The 24,252-nt window shown below is 40.6% G+C and overlaps 1 protein-coding gene across 1 annotated transcript; it reads right to left on the reverse strand.

Moving 5' to 3' along the window:
• Nucleotides 1-10,743: 10,743 nt before the first annotated feature.
• Nucleotides 10,744-23,802, reverse strand: ankrd52a (ankyrin repeat domain 52a). Its single transcript, XM_067593065.1, has 28 exons — nt 23,596-23,802; nt 22,937-23,020; nt 22,739-22,817; nt 22,450-22,520; nt 22,033-22,233; nt 21,845-21,932; nt 21,421-21,563; nt 20,984-21,196; nt 19,937-20,015; nt 19,706-19,820; nt 19,508-19,590; nt 19,300-19,417; nt 19,127-19,195; nt 18,877-19,017; nt 18,483-18,545; nt 18,236-18,347; nt 18,075-18,146; nt 17,767-17,968; nt 17,569-17,656; nt 17,314-17,431; nt 13,179-13,398; nt 12,983-13,070; nt 12,769-12,852; nt 12,420-12,565; nt 12,100-12,182; nt 11,899-11,981; nt 11,522-11,613; nt 10,744-11,025 (listed from the first exon to the last, which is right to left on the reverse strand). Exons 1-28 carry the CDS (start codon nt 23,620-23,622, stop codon nt 10,754-10,756), a joined length of 3,234 nt encoding a protein of 1,077 aa, XP_067449166.1. The 5' UTR covers nt 23,623-23,802; the 3' UTR covers nt 10,744-10,753.
• Between the last annotated feature and the right edge of the window lie 450 nt (nt 23,803-24,252).

Raw genomic sequence — 24,252 nt, forward strand, 5'->3', positions numbered from 1 at the left:
ACTGAAATGTGACTCGACTACACACTGCTTTTTGTAAGATATCAAAAGCCGAATAAGGTTGGAAACCACTGGTTTCATCTTTAACAATGTGTTGTATTTTAGAAGCTTGTTATATTATCCATTGTGTCAAATCTTCATCTGAAAAGTAACTAAAGCTGTCAAATAAATGTAGTGGAGTAGAAAGTACAATATTTCCCTCTGAAATGTAGTGGAGTGGAAGTATAAAGTAGCATAAAATGGAAATACTCAAGTAAAGTACAACTACCTCAAATTTTATTTAAGTACAGTATTTAAGTAAATGTACTTGACTGCTTTCCATCACTGTAAAACAACACCTATGTGACCAAAAATGTTGATCAATTAGCAAGAAATAACTCCAGACACAGTAAATATTTAGCAATAGCACTTTATTGAACACAAACAACCCTAAGCCACAATACTGAATGACAAGACCAATTGGCTGCAGCAAACATTTTATAAAATAGATTCAGGTTTAATGTCACTAAATTGTTTTTTTTTTTTCTTTTAACGTCAGAAAGACAGATGCAGGTTTTTCCAAAACAGTGAATGATCTTTTACATATTTAACATTTTTGTAACAAATTATCATTCACATGTTCACACAAAGGAATAACAAGGCAAAGTGCTTTCAGGATTGCATTGTCGAAGAAACAAAACAGAAAAATGAATGGCTTGAGGTTTAGGTGAGACGGCGGGTGGGTGGGGTGGGGTGGGGTGGGGTGTGGGGGTGGGGGGGTGGAGCGGGGATTGGGGAGTGGGCTGGTCCTGTCCTGGAGTAGGCATGGGTGGGGCAGGAGGTGGAGGGTATGTGGGGGGGGAGGGAGGGGGGGAGAGAAGAGGGCCCTGGTCAGAAAACCTCAAACCTTTCACCTTGTCCTGTACCCCTTGTAGTCAAACTGAAAGTAAAATGTCGGGGCAGTGTGGAAACAGACGCCTATGTAGCAGATTTTGGTTCAGAGTGGACAGATGGATTCAAAAGGCATACGGCTCGAGGGGCTCAAACTCGCCCTCGTACTGAATTAACAAATCCACCTTACATCTTTCTTGTGACAACCTGTGGTATCGAGTCCAACTGCAGGGCAATCAATGGCTGACCCAGAATGAAGCTGTAAACGTTGAAATACTGTACACTATAGGGCTAGACAGGGAAGTATATGCACACGAGGAAACCGAAGTGATAGATGGTATATATATTTAAACAAAAAAAAAAAAAGAAAAAAAAAAAAAAGCCAATGCGTGGTTATTCATTTTCTAAAAGATGACACTCCTCTGACCATTCGCCACTGAATGTTAAAGGGGATAGACTATCATCATAATCTGCATCATAACATTGTCTGGCTTCACATTCCAGTGGTATTTTGTCGTATAAATGCTTCTCATAAATATTTTTTTTTTCAACGTCAAATAGACATATACACATACAGCACAACCAAGCACACTTTTTTTTTTTTAATGTATAACTACCATTGCTTATGATAAATCTGTTTTTTTTTTCTTTGTCAGAACAGGTGGAGAGACAAACAATACTCAAGGCTGCAAAACAAGGAGGTAGGAGAAATGCTACTGAAAACAGTAAGTGATGCTAACATGATCGTTTGCTTAAATAATTGTGAGATACACCAGGCTTCGGCTTGACTTCTTGAACCATGCTAGTACCCCACAGTTGCTACTCCAGCCGGCGTTTCAAGGAGCGGCGTGTTGACAACTGTAACGTTTAAGATTTTCACCTTGATTTTGTAAAACGGAATATTGATTTGACCACTTCGAGTCAAATTAAGACAAAAATCTCCAAAAAAAAAATGGTGTCATTGCTTTTTTCTGATAGCTCCTGACACTAACCGGGATAGCAGCTGTGGTGATTTACTAACTGAAGAAATCTTAGCAGCCCATTCGGCCTTACAAAATTTGAATCGTGTCTTTAACCCTTTAAATCCCCCAGACTGGTCATATATCAAATTGGCTAAGTTCAACAGAGTAACTTCATTGGTCCTGTTGTCATCACAGGTCTTGAGACCACGCTGCTGGTGATGGCATTGACTCCTTTACACACAGTAGAATAGTATATTTGCAGATTTGTAAATGAGGTAATCAGCGTTAGGCTAAATAGGGAACCCTGTCATTGACACACATGCCCACTTCATTCACTAGCAAAGCAAAAAAAAAAAAAAAAAAAAAAAAAAAAGATTTCCTCAATCAGCGGGACAGGACTGTGGAAAATGAAATCAACTTTGGAATGTTGGGTGGACGAGCCAACGTTGTTGTTTTTTTTTTTTTAAAGGTTTTTATCTTATTTTTTTGTGAAGGTGCGCTGTGAAACTATTTGATTGTAACTCATCACATGCCCTGATTCAGAGTCCTTCCACTCATGATAAGGGCTCCTTTATATTTCCCCAGATAAGCCACTCAAAGTAAAACAGGCAACCCATTATCTATCATCTCTTCTTTTTTTCTTTTTCTTTTTTTTTTAAATTTGCGATGAATTAAGGCTGCCTCAGCAGCAGATCAATGCCTGCTTTAAGTCCAGTTGTGAGAGGATTGTTAATAGCTTGTGAGTTGCAATGAGGTGGCAACATCTACAGTGAAGCGGACTAAACATAAAAACATGAAAGGGACTATCACTACTAAAATGTCACAGAACATGCAGTATACATCCTTTCCTACAGTAGGCTATTCCTAAATAGCACATTCAAGGGGGCTCCTAATGGGCAAATTCTCTGATATGGCTCTGCTTTAGAGTAATGAAGCTTGGTGTGAGACTACTTCCATCGTGGGCTCACAGAAGGAAGGAGCGAGTCGATAAGGTGCTCCATCAGAAGATTGCTGCCTTGCTTCACCTGCACAAATACTTTGTGTCATTCAGTTCAACAAAAAAAAAAAAAAAAAAAAAAAAACACCGGAAAGTGTTTTTTCTTTTTTTTGAAACATTTCATTTGTTTTCCTTCGTGTAAATACTACATTATTTCCCCCCCCCCAGACATATCCTCTGCTGGTGAAAACAAACGGCACTTTCAAGGGGAATGTTTCTCTAAAACCACAATCACAGGACCTCCAAGTAACAAATTCTGAAAACACATAGGCTATACAGTAGATATAAATCTCATGAGTTTCTTAACTGTACAAGCTTTAGGCTACACGCTGAAAACGGGAGGGACACGTAAGAACCCTTAATGCTTAACATTGAAAACAAATATAAGGCATTTCATAATTCCTTTTATCCGCATACATCACTGACAGCAGGTCTAAATATTTTTGAGAAAACATTTCATTCAAGGAGGAAGAGGATGCATATACATCTACACATGCAAATGAACATGTCTACCGGCTATAAACCAGAATTCAAGGAATTAGGTCTAAAGTCCAAACTACAATACCATCAAAAGTCCATCCATAAGAAGAAGGAAACAAAAGCACCTACTCGTATCTATCAGTCAACTTGTGCACGGTCCTTTCTCTGAGCAGGCAGCTTTTTAAAGTCGGATATTGATCACAGTTTTTAAGAATGGAATATCACACACTCCACTATCAAACACCACCTCTCTGAATGCAAACAAGAGGACCACTGAAATCCTTCATTTGCTACAGACGAGTGACTTTTGGTGTTAACAAAAAAAAAAAAAAAAAAGAAAAGAAAAAAAAAAAAGAGCATATTAAATAATTTTTTTTTTCAACTGAGGAAGCAATGATAAACAAAAGGTTATTGCACTTTTTATCTTTTGTCTATTTCAAACGAGGTCAGCTTGAGAGAAGATGATTCATGCCTTAATGTCGTAGTAAGACAACAAATGTTACGTCACTTCTATAGTATGATCACACCGTTATTAACACTGCACACAGCTACTACTGCAACCCTACTTGTGGTCAGTCTACCCTAAATAACACAAAACAATCTCCACAATCAATTTTGCAACACAGTCACAACAAACAGCTTGCCTAAATGTAATCACTTGATCTTGAATGCAGGTACCGCGTCGTTTTTTTTCACAACAACTCTGTTCGTATTGTGAAGTTACTAATCGTCGATGAATACCCAAAAAAGAGTTTAGTAGAACAATCAGAAGCAGCTCTGAAATTCCAGACAATAGTCTTTCTACAGTTAATGTGTTACTGACAATCAAACCTCATGTTTTCTGCACTCAGAGGAGTCTGATGGTTGTTTTTTTTTTTTGCTCCTCACGTCTGCGCCTAAATTTTGGTCTATAGGCTCCTTCACTCGGTGGTGTTGGGAGAGCCAACTGAGCCCCGCGGTGCCTTCTTTGGATTTGTGCTTTCATACCATTGATCCCCATCCATTCAATGTTTGATGTGCCCTAAAAAAATCGCATCAGTAATGTGCAATTTATTCTGCCACCCTAAGGGAGCACTCAGTCACTGGAAATGCATCATGAAATCCAGATACAGAAGGAGGAGTTATTTAGGCTTTTCCGAAAAAAATTAAAAAAGAAAAAAAAAAAGAAGAAGAAAAAAACTCAGATCACGTAGGGTTGAAATAATCATCTCAGAGGGAATATGAGCCTATCTACTGTAGTCGTTCAGTGTAATTTCTTTTTTCCCATTATAAGGCTTCTGGGAAATACAAATGGAAGACCGTACCTTTCGGTAGTAACAAATAAAAGGCACCATGCCACCACTGTGCTCGATATTACACAGGTCCTATTGGTGGGGGGAAATTAATAACCAAGTGTTCAGGCAGGGAAGGCGGTCAAACTAGCATTAGTCATACAGTAAAATTGTATTGTTTTCACTTGCAGAGGTAAAGTTTAATAGCTACCTTCATTTCCCACCTTGAATTAGACCGTGTCCTTTATGACTGCACCTTATACGTACTGTATATATAAGGTACAGTCATGTATGTACGGTGTGTACCTTATATGACTTGCACCAGATAACAGACTCGTCTGTTGCTTGTAGTAATGAGAAACATGTTCAAACAAGGTAACTATGCTCTTATGGACTTAAAAAAGGGACTTGTGCATGTTTAGGATCGGCATGCATATATTGAAAAGTCACACACACTCTCTCTCTCACACACGCACACACACACGCACAATACGAGAGAAATCTACACGACTGGCATCAGGAAAAACAAGAAGAAATCACAGAGGATCAATGTCAGCGTCGTCACACAAAAGATCACTGATGAGGTAAAACTGCAGGTCCAATAAAAAGTACAAGGTGCAGTTGGCTGCCCCTTTGTAAGGTAGGAAACATGAGATATCCGCCGACACTAATCTAACACTTCAGCGTAGATACACTTCTGATTTAGGCTGGTTTAAGCAGATTTACACTACCCCACGACAAGATGGATCACGAGATTTTAACTCTTTGTTAGCATAGCTGTACAAGCGTTTTTCATAAGAATTTCCTTTCCGTCTGAATAATTTTTTTTTTTTTTTTTTTTTTTTTTGAGGTACACCACTTTAATCCCCAGTGTCATTTGGCTCTGGATAACAGAGAAGCCAAAGTTGATTGTTTACGAGTGAATTCTGAATTCATTCATTCACAGTGGCAAATATGGCGATATCCTAACCTCTCAGAACAATCTCTGCACCATGGCAACCTTGAGCTATGTGCTACCTCAATTGATTCGTGTGCTTCTCGACACCCACGGATGTCTGTAAGAACAAAATTAGCCAAAATTGTATATTTTTTTTGTTTGTTTTTTGTTTTTTAAGCAATCCAACCAAGTAGCATAACTCTACAGGTGATGCGACTTATCAGGTACTGCCAGGTATCATTTCCTTTTTTTCAGCTTTTAAGGCAAAAGGCTCAACAGTGGATCAGAGAGTTGAATTGAAATTTGCCATTTATCAGCGTTACTTCAAGTAAGAACCAAGACATCCATTGAGGCAAATCAATTCTATACTGTATATACCATGCTTTTTTTTTCTTTTTTTTTTTTGGACATCAAAAACGTATTATTTTTTTTTTCCTGGTAACACACACGCACACACACACTATAAACCATCTTGTTAAACAAACACACAACCTAGGGATTGCTTTGCCAATACCAAAGGGACTAACTATGTTATTCAAAAATGTCCAATTATAAAATAGACTTCTACCAACACCAAATTTGAACAGAATACTTGCATTTGAGTAATAATATTCCATGCAAATATTTATAGTTTTTCTTTGACTAGTATAATTGGCGAGCGGACATGCAGCTCCGAACACAAAAACTGTAATAATCCTGCCTACGTCTGAAGAAGTTACTGACCAAGTAATATGATTTATGTCTAAAGGCAAATAAAGGTTTCTATGGCACTAAATGGGTGTAGCTTAGGTGCATTTTTGTCAAATATAGGCTATTTACGAGTATGTGTGATCATATCTACTTGTAGACCTTTTTGTCCCTCTTGTTTTACTGTGCTGTAAGGCAATCTCAATGAAATGGATGAACGTGTATGTTAAAATTCATCTGAACTCTTGTCCTCTGTTTTACCTTGTAGGCTACACTCCACACAAATATGTATATGTATAGAGAAAGAAGAGCGATATTATACAACAGCAGGCCTATACTCCAACAATAATGCCAAAAAAAACAAAAAAACCCTATCCAGTCTCTCAATGCAGGAAGACTACTACACATACTGTATAATATGTAGAGAATTAGGTTATTACATGCTACCTGTATAATCGTATCTATGCAAGACAAATGAAGAGCAACAGTTTTAAGTCAGGAGAAAGCAAATTTGTCCTGCTCCAAACTGACCCTACATTCATTTCAGTCAGAAAATTCATGGCTCAGATTTGATGGTCAGACTGTAAACTGCTTGAACATATGCATAAATCCATTGCTGCTTTACTAAAGAGGTTTCCCCCTCCTCTTGCCACACATTTTGGCAAAAACAGGCCTTATTTGTGACCAAAGATTATAACATCTAACCCGCATTTTAAAATCTTCCATTGGCATTTATGCTATGATTTACTGAATTGGCCTAAATGGATGGCAGTGCAATATTTGTGCTGCACACGATTACACACACTCTCTATTGCTACAATTGGACCTTTCATTGCTTTCCGTTTCTGACTCCAGATATATATTTTTTTTTTATATGCTCCACTTGTTTTCATCGTTACTATGTCAAAATTGTGATGTAGCTCCATGCACAATCACTCAAGTTATCACTGGTACACACACACATACATACACGCACGCGCGCGCACACACACACAAAAAAAAAGCATGTATAAGAATACTGTGATACAACAAAAGGATTCAGTTACAACTTGTATAGTTGAAAGGGGGGCAATGGCTCCATTTACTGGTCAGATAAGGACATCACAAGAGAGAGAAGAAAAAAAAAAAAAAAAAAAATCCCTGCCTGAACAGACTGGTCTGACAGCACCTACAGATGGCAGAGTGAGTATGTAGAGTATTTTTAGGAGCCTGCCTGAGGTGTCTGTTGAATCACTGGACTGACTTTAAGTGACTTAGGCCAGAGTCTGTATTGTTAACACAGTAGGCTGGGTAATGTAACCTTGTCACTTTTGTTGGGCCGGCCGCCCAGAAATAGAAAGCACAAAAAAAGTCAGTGGGCAGTGGACACTGTCCCGAAGTGCTTAGAGACACTTGTTTTTTTTTTTTTTTTGTTTGTTTGTTTGTTTAAATTAATGCATTGAGTACAATTTTGTTGCAGCCTTTGCTTGTCTTTTGCAACCCTCCCCTTCCTGTATTCAGCAGCAACACACATGCATGTAAACATAAGTACATACATTACATCTGCTCTATTTTGCACACTTAGAACCTGAATGTACTAAAGTGCGTGCTTGACTATCTAATTAAGTGCTGTGGGATTCGGGTTAAAAAGGAATTAAATTATGGAACATCCCATCCCAAAGAAAAAAAAAAAAGAAAAAAAAAAAAGAAATAGACATAATTATCCTGCTGAGATCTGATTGGAGTAATAAATTCTGCCTGCTGCTTCAGCACAGATCCTGAGATTACAAAGAAAAATATGTACCTATCCCTAATATTAATAATATAACTGTTCTCCTGAAAAACATAAAAATCCATCAAGAGAACGAAGGCTGGGGGGTCACCAATTAGTTCCATTTCAATTCAGTCAGTTATGGAGGTCAATTGAAATGCAAACTCTGAATCTACGACATCAAATCACTGCTCTGAAACGGCGTTTGTGCCGGTTTTAGTATATCCAAAAAAAAAAAAAAAAAAAAAAAAAACCAACATGAAAGACTTTTTTGTAGGGGGGTAATTAACGACAAAGCCTAGTCTAGGTCCTCATCTCTCATCCAGTCAACTAATGTGTGCAATTGTGCCACTTCATTACCAGTGGATATGAAGTTATCACGCCAATGAAAACAATCTGACTCAGTGTAATTTAACCATCGGCGGATGGTCAAAAAAAAAACCAAAAAAAAAAAAAAAAACGACAAAATAGCATAGATATAACATCGAAAAGTCACAAACAGCTCTAGTGGTCCGATACAATCATCTTTAGTATGCTTAGTACCAGAAATGGGATGAGGAGACAACAAAATGAACACCAAAAAAGCACATATTTGGATTTCTGCTATTCCTGAAATCTAAACAACAGGTATTGGCCTAAGCAAAGATCCCTCTCCTTTTTCCTCTTAGCCCTATTTACTTCTGTAAGGGATATCAACTCCCTGGTCATCGATAGCGCCGAAACATATAAGGTATTATATGCCGGGCAATGTTTTTTCTTTTTTTTTTATTCCCCACTAGATACTACTGGTGCAACTGTGGTTCAATGCTGTTGCTTTCAAATGGGTGGAAACATAATCAGTCTCAGGGCTCCTCATACTCTGCCATTAACGCTATCCAACTGAAATGATGTGTTACGGAAGGCATGGGTCAAAAGGCATTTCATGAGATGCCATAAAGGCAATCCAGTGCATTTGTGTTGACACTGACAGTAAAATGCCCGGCACACACAGAGCCATTCGTTTAGTCTTTAGGTAAATTTTTTTTCATGAAATATTAAAAAGAAGAAAGAAAAAAAAACAAAAACAAATAAACACATTCCAGGGAAACAAAAGCCCTTGTGACAGTGATTGTCTATTCAATAACGTTAAACAAAAAAAAAGGCCAAAAAAGAAAATATTGCTTGAAAACTGCCCAATAAAAATAGCAGACGATACTCTTTAACTGTTCAAATTGATGACCACCGAGAAGTTGAGATATATATATATATAGCTATTAGATGTTTAAGACTAGTTCACCAGCTACGAGAGATACTCCTTTTTTTAGTAAGAGCTCGTTAAAACCACAACGCTGATGGCCAGTTCAACTTCAGAAAAAAAAAAAAAAACACAAAAGAACAAAAAAAACGTGCCTAAAAAGGAACGAAAAGGGATCGCTCCCTTTTTCGATCATTAGGCCACCCCTAATTCTGAAATCGTTTTCCAAAAAAAAAAAAAAAAAAAAAAAGAAGAAGAAGAAGAAGAAAAAAAAAACCACTGTTAAAGAGATGGGAAATAAATTGAAATGGCTTGTTCATTTATGTGCTCAGATATATGATGCTTTGATGAGGTGTTGTTGGCAGATATTACTAGTAAAGCCTTCATCTAGAAATAAACAAGGCCTCAGTCAGTCACTATCCTACAGTAGTTCTCTAGTCCTACAAAAAGAGAACATTAGGCCTACGGACCCTGGGTGAAGATGAAGCAGCTGCTAAACGAGTTGACGAGGTATATCAAGATCTATTGTCTTTCTCTATACAGTACAGTTCATCTCAAATAAATAATTTATAGCCATAGTAGTGTTGATCAACTTTGGTCATAACTTATATGCTTAGAAACATTCTAGCTTAACAAACACTTATTTAGCATCTTTAAAACATTAAGTCAGCATTAAGAACAAATTGATGTTACAACGCTGACCATGGCGCATGGCCCTCCTTTTAGAAGGAGACATGCTAATGTATTCAGCAGCATTATCCAAATTATCTTAAAATGCCAAACAATTCTAGGCCGTTACATTTAAAGTACACTATGGAATTAACATCTTTGTGACCCTTTTCCAAATTTTCGGATTGTACTGTAGTACACAAGCATTGCACTCTTAAGCAAAAAATTTAGATTTTTTTTTCCCTTGTGTGGTTCCTTCATAAAAATCTATGCTAACGGACATTTAAAAACAAAAAAAAAAAACAAAAAAAGAAAAAAGAAAAAAAAAAAAAAAAATCTCAACAAACAAAGAAACTCTTTGATCATTCTTTTGGGAAGGCTGTTCCTCTACAAGGTCACCGGCGACTGATTAAACATGATATGACGTTTATATTGAATGATATGAAGAGAAAGACAGTAGAGGATACAGAGATTTCCATGCTCTTAAATGTCGGTTATATAATTATGTCGACATGGTTTTAAAGGGTTAAATGATTTTCGAGATGGCCAGATTGCTAGTGTTTGTTTTGGATGCCACACTTCATCTTGAGTGACCTTGTAGAGCAATCAGCCTCTATGTATTAAGCACTACTAGGAGATGGAGGAATGGGATCTAATTGCATATTAGGTTTGACTGCACCTCAAGAGAAGACCAAACACTCACGCACACACAGACGCACAAACACATACATACACAGAGAACAGACATGTGGGCGGGTGCTCTCCTGGTCCTCTGGGCCATGTTAAAGGGAGTCGCCCCCTGGTGGTGATGATGGTGATAGCAGCTGACTGAGCGGGGGGAGAGGGAGGAGGGAGGGGGGCGGGGGGGCGGAGGGGGGCAGGGGGGGCACAAAGACCTCTCACTCAGACAGACACCCGTCCAGGCCAACCGGTGCACCGTGACGGTCTTTGACGTAGCCGTTGTGGAGGCCGTTGCTGGGCAAGGGGGCGCAGGCGGCGGTGATGCCGCAGTGCTTCAGCAAGTTGAGACCCGGGGAGGGGGAGACGGTGGGAGAGGAGCAGGAGCAGGAGGAAGGGTCCCGCTGGGGGAAAGGCTTCATGGTAGAGAGGATCAGAGCCAGGCAGTCAGCCACGTCCTTGTTGGGAGCACAGGCCAGAGCTGGAGTGTGGCCTGGTCGACGGGCAAAGTCACGTTAGTGCACACATATAACGCTTGAAAATCACATGTGAATTACAACTTTTAAAAAGGTTTTTGCTTGTTTAATCTTTTTACCACAAATAAAGCTTCAACATCTAAGAGGTGAGTCAGCTACCACACTCACACGCTCAGAAATCTAACTAAAAGATTAGACGGCGATACAACTATGGTTGCTTCAGTAATCAACTCCAAAAAAATGTACCAAGCACATGAACACAGATGACTTAACATTAATCTGTGCTTTCAGCTTTACTCCCACACAGTGTTGACTTAAAAGCCGTCATGATTTTCATTTGTGATTGATCGTTTATCCTGACAAGTTTCAGGTCTTCATAAGTTCATTTTCACAATAAATGGCTGTCTAGAAGCTAGGAAAATATATTTTTTTTCCAAAATCTAAACACTACAGTATGGTGTGTTGTGGAGAATGGTGAGTAGAAAAAGTGCATATGAACAGAGCCTTCCTCACCTTCCTCATCCACAGCCAGCACAGTGGCTCCTCTACTCAGCAGTGCCTGCACCACCGTAGCCAGGCCATTACGTGCTGCAAGATGGAGGGGCCTGCAGGAGAACGAGGGAGAGTCTGAGAGACAGCCGGCAAACTGTTCACCAACTAATTTACTATGTGAAAAACACACTAAACGTAAGATCCAGCTGAGGAGTAGTGACCAGATATAAACCAAAAGGCCTTTATCACAGCACAGACATTTTGATTGGTCATAGCAGGAAAAGCACGGGTGTTACTAATAACATTAAGAATGGCGCCCTTCCAATTCAGCGTTAGTATTTCAATGCTGTTGGCCTTTTTTGTGCTTTTGTAAAAATTTAGAATTTAAAAATTCTCACATTTGCAGAGCACTGTTGGTGGCATTTATGAGAGTGGGACTGTGGATCTCCCCCAGAATCAGCAGGGCACACATCTCATGAGCCTAAAAAAGGACAAAACACAAAAGAAGCATAAAGAAAATGCAAGTGTTTCTACCGTATTACACGAAGAGAAAGTGTATTTGCTGAAGTACGGTGGAGCTTTATGATTGTGATGCGTACCTTGCTGCAGGCCAGGTGCAGGGCAGTGTTCCTGTTCTCATCCAGCAGTGTCAGGTCAGCCTTGGCCCGGTGAAGAAGGATGGCTGAACGACATCAACACAAACTATTTATTTCCTGAGAGACTAAATATGTTCCTATCTGACAATTATAGTCAGAGGAGATGCACAACAGACCTATTTAAGACTAATGTGTGACATGCAGTTATGTGTTCTTAGGAAAAACACTCAGCTCGTAAGAATCTCATGAGAATAACAGATCAAAATGTCACCAGAGAAAACGTTGGATCGACGCATTTACATGATCTCCCTGAGCGGACTTACCCACGGTGCCACTGTGTCCCTTATCAGCAGCTACCATCAGAGCAGAGCGTCCGCTTTTGTCCACTGCATTGATCTCTGTCCCATGGCGAAGCACCAGCTGAAGTCCTGCAACATCCTCAGCAAATGCAGCAGCATGCAGTGGGGTCCTACAGGCAGAGACCAGGACAGTCCAACCAATTACTATATGATCAGTGTTACAGTTTAGTGTCTGTGGGGCCTTTACGACCCAACAGTTGACAAAACGGAAGAAGGAACAGATGCTGATAATGAATCTAACTCTACTATGATGAGAAAAGCATTAATAACTGCCTGTTTCTTTAAGATCATTACAAGCGTTCTGCAGTCTCACCTTCCTTTGGCATCTCTGGTGTTAATCATGTGGACCCCAGCAGATTCAAGCAGCCTCTCTGCAGCACCGCTGTGGCCATTCATCCTACCAGCAAAACAAGCTTGTTAATGAAATGATGATTTCATCTAAACCTACAGAATGTGGGTTTTTTTTTTTTGAGTAAAGGTTATTAGTTTTGGCACAGTGACACACAAGACAAGAAGTTAATACTCACAGAGCACAGTGCAGGGGGGTGAAAGGGTTTCCCTCTTCATGGATAAATGTTTTAAATTCAAGTAAAACCTCCAAACAGTCTTCATGCCCTGAGAACAAACACACTCAGCATTAGAGACGACAGATGTTACAGTGATTAATTACAACATTTAGGCTTTGGGGGATTAGCCATTTCCAGTCAATCAAACTGAGCAAACCTTTGTAAGCAGCCCAGTGTAATGGGGTGTATTGTTTGTTGTCCAGCAGTTTATCTTGTGGGTCTGTTGCCATGGCGGCCTGCACCAGACTGGCCAGGATCTCCGTGTGGCCTCTGGATGCTGCGTAGTGCAGCGGTGTCCTACCCTGGATGTCCCGACACAGTGCAGAAGCTTTGTGCTCCAGCAGGGCTGTAACACAGTCATCATGGCCCAACACCGCCTAAACAGACACCAGCGAGGAGCGATGAGACAATCTCCACCGACATAAACAACAAAGACTTTGTGATTGTGAAAAATATGACCACAAATTCTTTACCTATTAGTCATTTTCCTTCACTTTTCTCTGTTATGTATTTTGCTCTTGGATCACAGCAGTATTAATTACATCTACACTACTTTCCTGGACAAGGATTGAGTCTATTCCTAGATTAAAAATGTTATTCAATAGATGCTAATTGGCACTTCTTAAAATCTAGGACCATGACAAATACCCATCAAGGAAACTGGTCACCTAGTATCCCTGGACTTGATTTGAACATTAAGACTTGAACAGATGGTGCTATCAGGCATTATAAGAAGGCATGATATTGGATTTTTGCTGATATTTTCCAACCAGAGCACAAAATTAGCACCAGGCAACAGCCAAATGCTGGTTAAATATGCAAGTGGCTGGTAGATCTGCTTCACTCACCAGCCAAAAAAACCCCCCAATGGTAATCTATTGAGCAGATGGTAAAATTTCAACACTCACTAGTCGTTTAGCCGGTGGACAAAAAAGTTAATTTTGTACCAACTCATTTTGTCTGACTGCTGATGCCGATACAGATATATGCACATGTTTTTACCAGCTAATCACAGAGAACAACAAGTCTCTCTTGTAGTGGAATTAACATATTATTATCTCTACTCTTATCATGATGGCCCACTGGCAGATGAAGACATAAAATACAATGCTTTTCAAAATGTACACATTCACAGGTTACGTGTAAAACACGCCATATTTCATTTTATGTAACATTTTCAAACAAAACTTTAAGATTCATCCTACTTTAACAGGCTCGGATGATGCTCTCCCTAAGAATATCCTGACAAGAGCCACAACCAGAGCAAATCGGACCCATTTACAAGTTGCAAAACAAGTAAGTAAATGTAATCTCTGTCTACAGGAATCATGTGAGAGTAAGTGCAAAACCAACTGAAACTGTTGGCTGTGTACTGCAATTAAAGCCAACTAAAAGAAGATAAATAGACATGATGTACTCTAATGATGTCATTTATAATAATATACAGTTGTATGCAAATGTTTGGGCACCTCTTGACAAATAACATACTGTATTTTGGTGATTTTATTAATTAATAAGATGTAAACACCGCATCTCTAAGATAGGGAACATAAAAAAAAACAATATTTTCATTAATGCATAATTACTTTTAATGTTATAAACTGAACAAAAATAAAAAGATCACTGTGGCATGTGCAAAAGTTCAGGCACTCAAAGAGTTCCCAAGTCTCAGAAACCTTAATCAACTTGTTAGGCCTGAGCATGTCAACAACTGTCATTAGGAAACATCAGCTGATGTCAATTTCAAAGCTTTACAGATACTCTGACTGTTCAAACCTTGTACGAACGCTCAGCAGCCACGGGTTCCTCTAAGCAGCTGTGTAAGACTCTGAAATTGAAAGTGATTGATGTCCACAGTGCAGGAGAGGACTAGAAGAAGATAGCAAAGTGTTGTCAGCTTGCAGTTTCCACAGTTTGGCAGTTTAGGGGAACTGTGAAAGTCAAGATGAGATCTGAAAGGCCAAGAAAACTCAGAGAGAACTGCTCGTGTGCTGCACAGAAAGGCAAATCAAAACCACCATATGACTGCAAAAACCTGCAGGAAGATTTAGCAGACATAGGAGTGATGGTACACCGTTAGTACCTTCATTTGGGCTTCTTTTGGTGTCAGCTGTGTGACTTCTTTATATCTGCACAACAACGTCTTTCTGAGCACACACCCAACACAGGGGCTCGCTGCCGGTCACACACCACTAGCTAGCACACACAGCTCCGCTTACCTTCACCGCACACAGCTGTAAGCTTCACCACGTCTGCAGAAACCCTAAAACAACAAACTGAGCACGGAGCACTTCTCCATGTCCCTACGTATTTTGTCCAGTATGTCATTGTGGCTACTTATCGTCAAATAAACTGCCTGCTGACAGCGTATTTGCACTCAGAACAAGTGGTTTTACTTCTCAACAGCATCATAGTATGAGCAGTATACAGAGTGCTGTCAACCAACCTTGCTGCGTCACTTACTGTGAGTCACAGCGTGGCCACTTACTCTAGCTCTCTGATTGGTTACACAATATGTCTGTCTACTGGTATTACCCATTACCTTGACAGGTGTCAGTGCACGGGTGATATTTGCTCGCCAGGCAGAGTGTAAAAAAAAAAAAAAAAAGGTTTTGCGGGTAGACCTATTTCACCATTGGAATACCATGGCATCGTACGAAGCTTTAAAGTACTTGGGTCACACTAGCAGTGATGCTTACACCAACGACCTTCATGGAAGAGTCGGTAGAAGAAAACCATACCTGCATCTTCATTATAAAATCCAACGTCACAAATATGCAACAGAACATCTACAGAAGATGTGTTTTGGAAACAAATGCTGTTGACTGATGAAGTTAAAATAGAAATCTTCAGCCACAATCAGCAAAGGTATGTTTAGAGATAAAAAGGAGCAGCATTTCATGAAAAGAACACCTTGCAAACTGTTAAACATGGAGGTGGATCTATCATGCTTTGGGGCTGTGTTGCAGCTAGAGGCACAGGAAACATTGCACGGGCGGAGGGGATGAATGGATTCTGCTAAATACCAGCAAATTCTGGAAACAAACATCACACCGTCTGTAAAAAAAAAAAAAAGCTGAAGCTGAAAACAGGATGGCTTCTACCACAGTCCACTGACTTGAACATAACTGAAAAAAATCTGTGGTTAGGTCTCAAAAGAGCTGAGAGCAAGACGGCCCAAGAATATTGCAGAACTAGAAGCATTTTGCAAGGAGGACTGGGAGAAAATCCCAAATACAAGAACTGAAAGACTTTTATCTGGCAACAAAAAGTGTTTGTAAGCTGTGATTTCTGCCAGAGGGGTTGTTACTAAGTACTGATTATGTAGGGGGACCAAACTTTTGCCAATGCCACAATGATGTTTTCATTATTATTTTTTATGACATTAACTGCATTAATGTTGCTGAAAATATTGTGTTTTATGTTCCAAATCCTAGAGAGAGTGAAAAAAATCCTCAAAATATGTTGTTTGTCAAGAGGTGCCCAAACTTTTGCTTACAACTGTATCAGTCAGAGGAACCAAATCACTACTTTTACTTAAAAACTTAAACTACATCAAGCACTGAGACATCCTTCTCAGGACGTTATGCAGGACCAGCAGAGAGAAATATAAGCCTTATAGATTAATGTTGCAGTTTAACTTCATCCATTAAACCCTTTTCCTCTTCGCCTTGCAGCTACATCCCCAAACATGTATCCCTAACACACTTAAAGAGAACAGCATCACTAAAAAAAAAATCCTTCGGTTGCCTCATTTCACTGCTTTTTAAATACCCGACATGGTGACAACACCCACCTGCATGAAGTGTGTTTACGGGACAAACAGATAAACAGTTTATCGAGCATTTAGTCAACAATTCGCAACACGTACGCATAATTAAAGCATCTGATCAGCCTGTCATAACAACAGAAATGTTCATTTCAGGCTGATATGACCGACATTCATTTTTAAGCCTTTATCAGCTGATGCCGATTAGGTGCCAATAACATCGTGCTAAGGGATTTAAAAGAAGTTTCAACCATCATTTCATTCCTCTCTGTTAATATTTTACTCCTTTAATGATGCAGCTTTACATTCAGGTCCCTGTTTTAAACATATTTTCTAAACTATTTTATTTTGAAGTGAGAACGAAGGTTGTCTATTATAGTAGTCCATGGTTTTCATACCAACAGTGCTTGTATGATTTCTACTGATTAACGTACCACTTGCACTTTACCCACCAATTAGTCTTGTATGGATTATATGTCATGAACGTACAGCCACACAGTGTGGTCGAGTGTGTTCGACTCACCCCTCTGTGCAAAGCTGTGCTGCCCCTCTTGTCCTTAGCATCTGGCAAGGCACCCTTCTCCAACAGGTAGTGGACACAGTCAGTGTGACCTCCCAGAACAGCCAGCATCAGAGGGGTCCTGAAGGGGGGACAGAAGTAACAATAAAGAAGTGTTTTTTTTTTTCTTCCTCCCACTGTGAGCTCATTGATCAAAACAGCTGGATATACAAAGTGAAGCCATTCTTTTCAGAGTAAACAACAAAGAGAAGCACTCACTGGCCAAATTTGTCTGCGACGTTGGTGAGATCCCCCTCCTCCCCGTAGTCAATCATCATGCGCAGGCAGTCAGAGTGACCATTGGCAGCTGATATGAAACAAAGATTGTCTTTTTTTAAATATGCATTCATATATAACATAATATTTACTCTATGTGGGTGGTTTGCTATGAAATCTTCCAGCGGGGGTGCAGCGTACCTGCAACATGAATTGGAGTCCACATGAGGCGGTTGTCATTGAGGAGACAGGAGGCCCCCTGAGCCAAGAGCACCTCCACACAGCGGGCGTAGCCTTTCTGGGCGGCCAAGTAGAGCACAGAACGGCCTGCAGCGTCCTGCATATCCACATAGGCTGCAGTTTCTGTCAGCACACGCAGAGCCTGCCAGTGACCCTTATCAGCCTGAGGGAGCAGAGGAAGACGGTCACAACTTTGCATTTAGTTGAGATTAAGAGGCCGATTTGAATCGCTGTCGAACCAGAAAGTTGGCGAAATGTGAAACACTTACAGCAAGATGCAGAGGACTGACTGGAATACTGCTCTCTATGTCTCCTAGTGCATTAAAGGACATCTCCAGGAGCTGAAAAAACAAACCGCACATGTTAATATCAATCAAGAAGTCCTTTACTAGATGTTTAAAGTGTGACATGATATGACGGAGGAACGCACCAGCTCCAGGTTCTGTTTGTTGCCATGGTAAGCTGCATAGTGAACAGCGCTGTAACCCTTTGAGTTGACCATCGATGGATCAGCACCATTGTCCAAAAGATGCTCCAAGCAGCTGTGATTAGAGGACGATGAAGGATGCGGAGAAAGAAAGAGGAAGTGGCGATAAATTTGTTTTCCCACAAACAAACATTGTTTCAGTTTATTGAATTTTACGCCTTAATCACGTTAGTCAGGGGAAAAAACTCACAAGTACGACTCCTTCGCCTCATCCTCATCATTCTGATGGTTCCCAGAAAAATGACGATCAACTCTGAAAAAGTTGAGAAATCGCTGGGCGTGTGACTTGACTATGAAACCAAGCATTTAGAGCATTTATGCCTTCATGAAACTTTACATTTATTGAACTAAATGGGTGTGAGAATTGAGGAATAACCACAGCAAAACAGTAAAGACACACAAATTTCAAAATCCACCGACCGATCTGACAGTTTAACCAGTCAATCAGTGTTCTGGAACAATGGTTGACTTTCTGCCAGACTTGGAACGGTCTTGGACTTCGAACATTTGGTGGTTTTGTGTTGCTTCTCCTGTTACTGAGAGAACACAGAAGGAGAGAGATTTTTTTTTTTTGTTTTTCCAACCTGCTGAAGGCTTGGGAGGCGGCAGAGTAGTGCAGGGGAGTACAGCCTGTCTGGTCAGGCTCGTTGACCTCAGCGCCAGCGCTCACCAGGGTCACAGTGCACTGGTACCTCCCATTAGCAGCCGCATAGTGCAACGGTGTCCTAAGGCAAGGAGGGAGAATACAGTGAGTCGACGCTTCAGTCAGCTGCACAGACATGTTGCAGCATCAGTAAAATTAGCACATCTTACAAAGACGAGGACGAAACTCACCTTCCCATTATGTCCCTCTTATTCAAGTCGGTACCGCTACTTAAGAGCAAGTTCAGACATTCAACATTTCTGTAAAAGAAAGATGCACACAGAGAGGAAATTAACTTGGAGTAACAGATGCCATTTAATAGCGGAACATTTTAAGCAAATGCAAAGCAGATTCTGCGTCCTACCCTCCAGAGGCAGCAGCGTGTAGACAGGTCCTCCCAAAGTTGTCAGGGGTGTTTATGTCAAACCCAGCAGATAGTATGTGCTCCTTACTCATGGATGAAACTATACTATACAGCTGACCTGTAGGGAGACGAAGAAACAGCTGATGGTAACGGCTTTGTAAAAGTGTAAATGAATCAGAGCGCACACGTTGATGGAGCAAAGACAAACCTGAGGAGAGTAACTTGCGACAACAGTCTGAAAACCCGTACAGCACAGCTAAGTGCAAAGGGAACATTCCGTGGATCCCACGTCTGGAAAAAGCACAAAGAGTTCGTTAGAAGCCGAGCGGTCAATATCAAAAACACAAGCCCACTTAAACCAAACCATCTCATAGCATTAAGCAACACCACTTAAAGCTTCTCCGACCTGGCTGTGTCTGCTCCGTTGGTCATCAGAGTGCTGATCAGAAGTTCATGGCCGTACTTAGCAGCAACGTGGAGAGGAGTATTGCCATACTTATCCACACAATCAATTTCCCCACCTGATGGGAAGTAAGGGAAGAGGGAGTGAATTAAAAAGAAAAGCCATTATGGAGGAGAGAGAAATCCTGCACCACCAAACTCTTACTGATCAGTTAGACAGCATAGTCATGGTTACCGTTTTGGATGAGGATCTGAGAGCGTGTGAAGCGTCCGTGAATGGCTGCCATGTGCAGGGGGCTCTTCCCTTCTTTGCTCTGTATAGGGTGAAAGAAAAACACAATATAAAAATCAGGATATTTCATTTGAAGTGTAGTTCAGAGATCATTAAAACAAAAAAATCACAATTCACTTTTTTGAACAAGCTTCAGAAAAACTGCTACGACCACAGTGAACAAAAGCAGATCCACATGTCCAGTTTACAAATAAGACCAAAATAACGATCATGCACATCTGCTTTTTTACATTTTTGTAGGTAGCAGCAGATAGTCTGTTTCCACTCTTACTCAACTGCTCACAAGATCTATTTAGAAAATTATACTTGAAGTGGTAAGTTTTTTTGGCTGGAGCTGAATGGTTGTCTTAACCACAAACCAATATTTTTTTCTGTGACAGTGTTATTGGAATTGGGCAATAAGATAATTTGAAGGCCTTGTAAGCTATGCACAGAGGGAGTAAGCAATAGCACATGAATCCTTAAAAATGTACTGGTGTGTGTGCAATGTTTGAATTTTAGGCAGTTTTACAAAAAGTGTTTCTATAGGCAGGAATAAAATGTGTATTATCTTTATTCTTTCTCCATATCCACCCCCATATGTTGATTTAACCACTTTGGACTACAGGACCAATCCTAAAACAATATTTTTGTTAAATCTTTGGTTTGAAATTTGTTGGACAAACCAAACTGTGTCTAAATGATCTTCAACTTTAACAAAGATTGAAGTAAACAAATACAAAATGTACTACGCTGCCATGTCTGTAGTGTAACATAATAAAGACTTAAGAAGGTAGAGTCAGTGATTCTGGTGGCAGATTGTCAAATCTAGCTAATATCTCCTCACGCTCCACTAGCTCTACTTCACACACAGCACTGGCTCTGTAAATGAGAAACAAACAAAGTGGCTCGAACACAATCTTCCTCCAGAGTGACTGATTTAATTATCACCAGATCATCTAATTATTAATAACAGCACAGTGAATTGAGACCTTTCAGCCTGTTACATACCTGCTGGTTGACATCTGCCCCATTGTTGACCAGCAACTCCAGACAGAGGGCACCGTTGGTGGAGACGGCGGCCAGGTGCAGAGGGGTGTAGCCGCACTTGTTGGGCTGGTTAACATTAGCTCCGTGGTTCACCAGCTCGGTAGCCACAGCTTCCTGTCCCATGTAGCAAGCCACATGGAGTGCAGTGTTTCCAAAGCCATTGGGTTCATCAATCTGACAGAGAAAAAAGACAAACATGACGCAAGTTCAGTCTGTGCCTTGAGCCTGAAATCTTAAAATAAAAGCCCTTTGATCAGATTTCAGCTGCTTGCTCATACTGAAAGGCTACTGGTTATACCCCGTGACATTTAATAAAAACAAGCAAAGGGGCAGACTAATTTAGTTAGTTTCGAAATCTTTTTTTTTTTTTTTTTTTAAATGAATACAGAATCACTCACCTCTGCCCCCATCCTCAGTAGGTACTTTACAATTTCGATGTGACCACTTGCAGCAGCAGCATGGAGAGGTGTGTAGCCCTGCTTATCCTTGCAGCTCTTGTCTGCACTGCGGGACACCAGCAACTTCACAACTTCCACATACCCTACAGGATACAACACAAAACCAGAGAAAACATTTCAGGATTATCTCTAACATAAATTCTATTTATTTTGACGGATTCAATGCAATAAAAGCCACATATAGAGAGGTTTAAGTAAACGGTTATTGTGGCGTTTTTCACCCCCAGACTGTGACACAAGGACTTCTCCATGTTATTGCTTCTCGTTTAAGTAAAACTCACCATGAACAATAGGAGCTTTTACTGCTATTTGACAATGGGAATTTGTGTTGTGCAGCAGTGGCTGGAGAGCGAAACTCGCTTACCCAAGTAAGCAGCACAATGGATAGGCTGTCTCTCCCTCTTATCGATGGCACTCAGGTTGGCCCCTTTGTTCAGCAGCAGCTTCACCATCTGTAAGACATGAAATAAAACTGTAGGAACAACTCTTTTAAGGAGTCTAAAAAAAGGAAGGCAATAAATCAAACAAAAAAAAGATTGTGCCATGTCTTACCTCCTGGAACCCACTCTGAGCAGCGTGGTGCAGGGCAGTTCGACCGGTGCGATCTGCCATGTTCAGGTTGCTCAGCTGGGTTAGCAGGGCCTCTGCGCAGCGTGTGGCACGGTTGGCAGCAGCCACATGCAGTGGTGTCTGCCAAAACTTGTCTCGTGCATTTGCCTCTGCTCCGCGCCTCAGCAGCAGACCCACTGCCCTCTGGGGAGAGGGAAGCAATCGCAAGAGCTTTAAGCATATATCATATCTGCAGTTTGCTGCATTTCCCTCAGTCAGCGCAATATTTTGGTGCATAAATCTAAATGAGATCTATAATCACCATGGAGGAATACATAATAGAATTAGAGAATGAAGTCATCAGACTGAGAGATAATTAGACTCTTCAAAATGGCAAAAGGGGAAGAGTTTATTGCTCACTTCATTCCTGGAAGCAGCCGCCCTGTGCAACGGGGTCAACCATACATGGTCTTTAGCATTTACACTGGCACCTGGAAGACAAAGAAAGCAACTATTATTCAAAAGAATAACAAGGATCTTACAGGTGAAAGAGCAATGCTTCTGCAGGGTGAACTAACAATGAAGGGGGGGGGATATCTGCTGGCATAGTGACAAAGAATTAAGTATGCACCACACTTCTTTAACACAGAAGAGCCTATATTATCAACACATAGCCAGGTGTCAGGAATGCATGCATTTAATCATTCACCTGATTCAATGAGGAGGTCCATTATATGGACGTCACCCACACAGGCAGCAGCATGAAGTGGCGTACGGCGCTCTTGGTCCTGTAGGATTTAAAAAATACAATCAATCAATCTTTAATTTTCATGTTTAACTGATAGTACTGGGGCCCTTCATGATCTGGACCCGTTTTGCATTGAAACTTACTGCACAACATACATACCAGTGCATTGACATCCTCCTTTTTGTGCAATAATAGTTGAACTTCTTCAGCATTACGATTGAAGATGGCCTGGACCAGAGGAGGCTGCAATATAGAAAAATCTGGTCAGTTAACGCTGCATTAAATAACGTTAAAGCTGATCCCGCAGCGACGAGTCGGATATAACCATCACCACTATGTCTGATTCCTCTGAGCACGTCTTTATCTTCGTTATAGTCGTTAACAATTCAGTGACATGGTTAATAGTGATGTTAGTTGTTGTATTTAATGCGTTTACTGTAAATAACCGAATGCGATTCTTATTTCCCTCCAGTAAATACACAGAGCCCTGGCTGAGGCCTGCACTACAGGCCGTTGTCTTACGTCAGCTAGCTCATCGGCTCTAGCTCACGTTAGCTAATTCTGCTCCAGAGCTGGCCGCGACCCAGAACTGGGCCTGGGCAAGAGCAACGTAATGAACGCCGAGGATCGCTAATTGTAAGGGGATATATCATTATGATGCCGATATCCAATCAAATAAACATGCACCGCCAATAAGCTAAAAACGAAAACAAGCCGTTCGGCCGATAAGACGTAATATGCTGCGCACAAGAGCAGGAATCTCCCAGCAAATAGACTGCGCCACAGCACAAACACGGAGCGCTTTCTTTTCAGCGTACCTGGTCTGCAATGTTGAGTACTCCCATCTCCCAAACTCAGCCAGGACGGAGCTCCTTCATGAGGATAAAACTTCGAGGTATATTGCGGTGCGCTACTGTGTCCACTTTTCAGACTGCACCCATAGCTGGTTGCAAACTGTCAGAAATGCGGTCTTGATCTGTCACTGTTGTTGTCTGTATCCTATGTCTGGTCTGACGATCCTGGCTACGACTGTGCCGCTCCGCCTACAGGCGTGGCGGCTGCTCGCGCCTTCTCGGGTGAAAAGGCGACACCGTGCGGCAGACACCCGCAGAGCACGCTGCTGCTCCACTGCTCCACTGCTCATTGACATAAAAAAAGAAAAAAAAGTTACAATGTTCTCTTCCACTAAGACGGAGTATTAAAGCCACACTGAGAGAAAATATAGATTTTTTTTTCAGATTACGAAAACAAAGTCGTAATTCTACAAGAAAAAAGTCATATGGTAAGAATACAGTCATAATTCTACAAGAGTGATAATATCACAAGAATAAAGTTGTAATTCTGCAAGATGAAATGTCATAATATTATAAGAATAATGTTATAAGTCTACAAGTAAAAAGTCACAATATTACAAGAATAAAGTTGTAATTCTTCAAGAAAAAAGTCATAATATTATAAGAATAATGTTATAATTC

Source organism: Thunnus thynnus, chromosome 6 (genome assembly GCF_963924715.1).
Source record: "Thunnus thynnus chromosome 6, fThuThy2.1, whole genome shotgun sequence".
Lineage (NCBI taxonomy): Eukaryota > Metazoa > Chordata > Actinopteri > Scombriformes > Scombridae > Thunnus > Thunnus thynnus.